The sequence below is a fragment of the Rhagoletis pomonella genome, unplaced genomic scaffold (assembly GCF_013731165.1).
Source record: "Rhagoletis pomonella isolate Grant_MI unplaced genomic scaffold, Rhpom_1.0 Rhpom_scaffold_00597, whole genome shotgun sequence".
Classification (NCBI taxonomy): Eukaryota; Metazoa; Arthropoda; class Insecta; order Diptera; family Tephritidae; genus Rhagoletis; species Rhagoletis pomonella.
The window spans coordinates 53,525-55,496 of NW_023459151.1; the positions used below are offsets into that span (position 1 = coordinate 53,525).

General features: G+C 34.7%; 1 protein-coding gene across 1 annotated transcript in view; it reads right to left on the reverse strand.

Annotated features, from left to right (window-relative positions):
- Nucleotides 1–267: 267 nt before the first annotated feature.
- LOC118751215 (acetyl-CoA carboxylase-like) overlaps nt 268–1,972 on the reverse strand; it is a 2,890-nt gene continuing 1,185 nt past the window's right edge. Inside the window, exon 2 of the mRNA XM_036485994.1 lies at nt 268–426. Within this exon, the coding sequence (XP_036341887.1) occupies nt 268–426 (159 nt within the window). The remainder of the gene's footprint in view (nt 427–1,972) is intronic.

Consider the following 1,972-nt stretch of genomic DNA (forward strand, 5'->3'; position numbering starts at 1 on the left):
ATCTTATTGGCTGTGGATACATTAAAAATAACAAATTTACAATAGATACATCCACTTTAATTTGATAATTCACACTTGTTACACAGCTAAATATTTTATTGTATATTTGTATTAATGTATTTGAAAGTTTCTATTACTAAGTAGTTGATTAATGATTCTTTCTTTTTTTAATAATTCAAAAATGTGCTATTAAATTAATTATATATCAAACGTAGTGTGAACACCGATGTTCTGTTTTATATATAATTGCATATGCTTACCACAGCATCATGTCGGGAACATGTCGGGTATATCGTATACATATGTTGTGCCGTTTTTTTGTGCCTGAAAACGTTTCTGTTGCAGAAAATCTTTGGTCATGTAGGGCGTGGAAATTGGATGACCATGCAGTGAGCCCAGTTTTTCGCCATACGCCTTAAACTTTATCTGAAATAAACCAACAAAACAAAATTTATTTCTAATATTTTTTATTGAGCTTTGTACCACGATTGTTTATTAAGCAGTGTTTGCATTATTCAACTTTGCGTTCAACAATTGCGTTCAACTCAACGCAGGGTTGCACGAAAAAAAAGTTGAATGGCTAAATGTTGGCTGGCGACCAACTTTGTTGAAAGCGATTAGTTGAAAGGCCATTCAACCAAAAGTTGAATGCAAAGTTGAACAATGCAAACACCTTTTTATGGCGAATATTTTGATATATTTTCATATTTTGATATTTTTAGTCATTCAACTTTTTTTTCGTGCAACCCTGCGCTGAGTTGAACGCAAATGTTGAACGCAAAGTTGAACAATGCAAACACAAAATTGAAAAAGCAACAAAGTCTAAGCGGTAGAAGTTATAGCACTAGAGCTCGGAGATCACCACATCTCCTCATCAGACTTCTTTTTTCTAAACTTCAGCAGGGATCGAACCTGCGTAATCAATGTTCAAAGTCAGTAGCGTTAACCACTGAGCTATGTACATTCCGTAAACTTTTGTTGCTAATTCATTTTCCTTATTCAACCAACTACTATCAAGTGCAGCTGATTTGCCGCTATTTAAACTCGACAGCGTGGTTGTTGTTGTCAATTCTATACATCCATTTGCTTATTTGCTTTTTGTATAGTTTCAGGCAGGCTCTTCCTAAACTATGTATTGCGATAGTCGGTGACTTCTTTGCCCTTCGTACCCTTGGCTTTACCCAGATAGAGGTGCATTTTTTGATTCGCAGTTGGTAAGGCTTCCAATTCATAGGATTTCATGCGATTCAGTTCAAGTTGGAAATCACATGCTGGCTCCAAGTGACGGTATATTCTATCTTCTTCGAAATTGGGAATTGGCGTCTATACAAAATTTTTTAAAAGATAAATAGGTAAAACAATGAAATAGAAACATGTCGCTCACTTGCGGCGCTGGAAGAGCTCATCACGGTGAAGTTTACAAAAACTGCCAAAAATATGCGCCATTTGTACATCGTCCATGTCGCCGTTGTCGGGAGTCATTGCCAATGCCTGATTTGGCCGGATTATTTTTGGAGTTGAGCTGTGATACGGGTGGCATATTCTGTAAATAAATAAATATGTTCAATATAATCCGATAATATTTAATTTTATTGAAATACTTACATACTTCAATTCGCGCGAAAACAATCGATGAAAATGAAAACAATAGGGCTGTTCAGGATATTGTGGAAATGGGTTTGGATTTGCAGCTTACTTTATAGTTGCAGTTTGTACTTTATATGCAATAATCCCATTGCCATGGCAGAGAAACATTTGGCAACAAAAAATAATTATTTAAATAATGTCGTATATTTTGTGGAGAAGAACTTTCATTTAAATCTAAATTTTCTAATTCTGCTAAGGTACTCGGATTTCGCTGGATTCGTTGTTGGTTTTCTTTTTCAAGTAAGAAGGTAGTATATGATATACCATCTTTTTTTCTGATAAAATTATGTAAGATACAAGCGCTTTGTATTATTGAAATGATGGT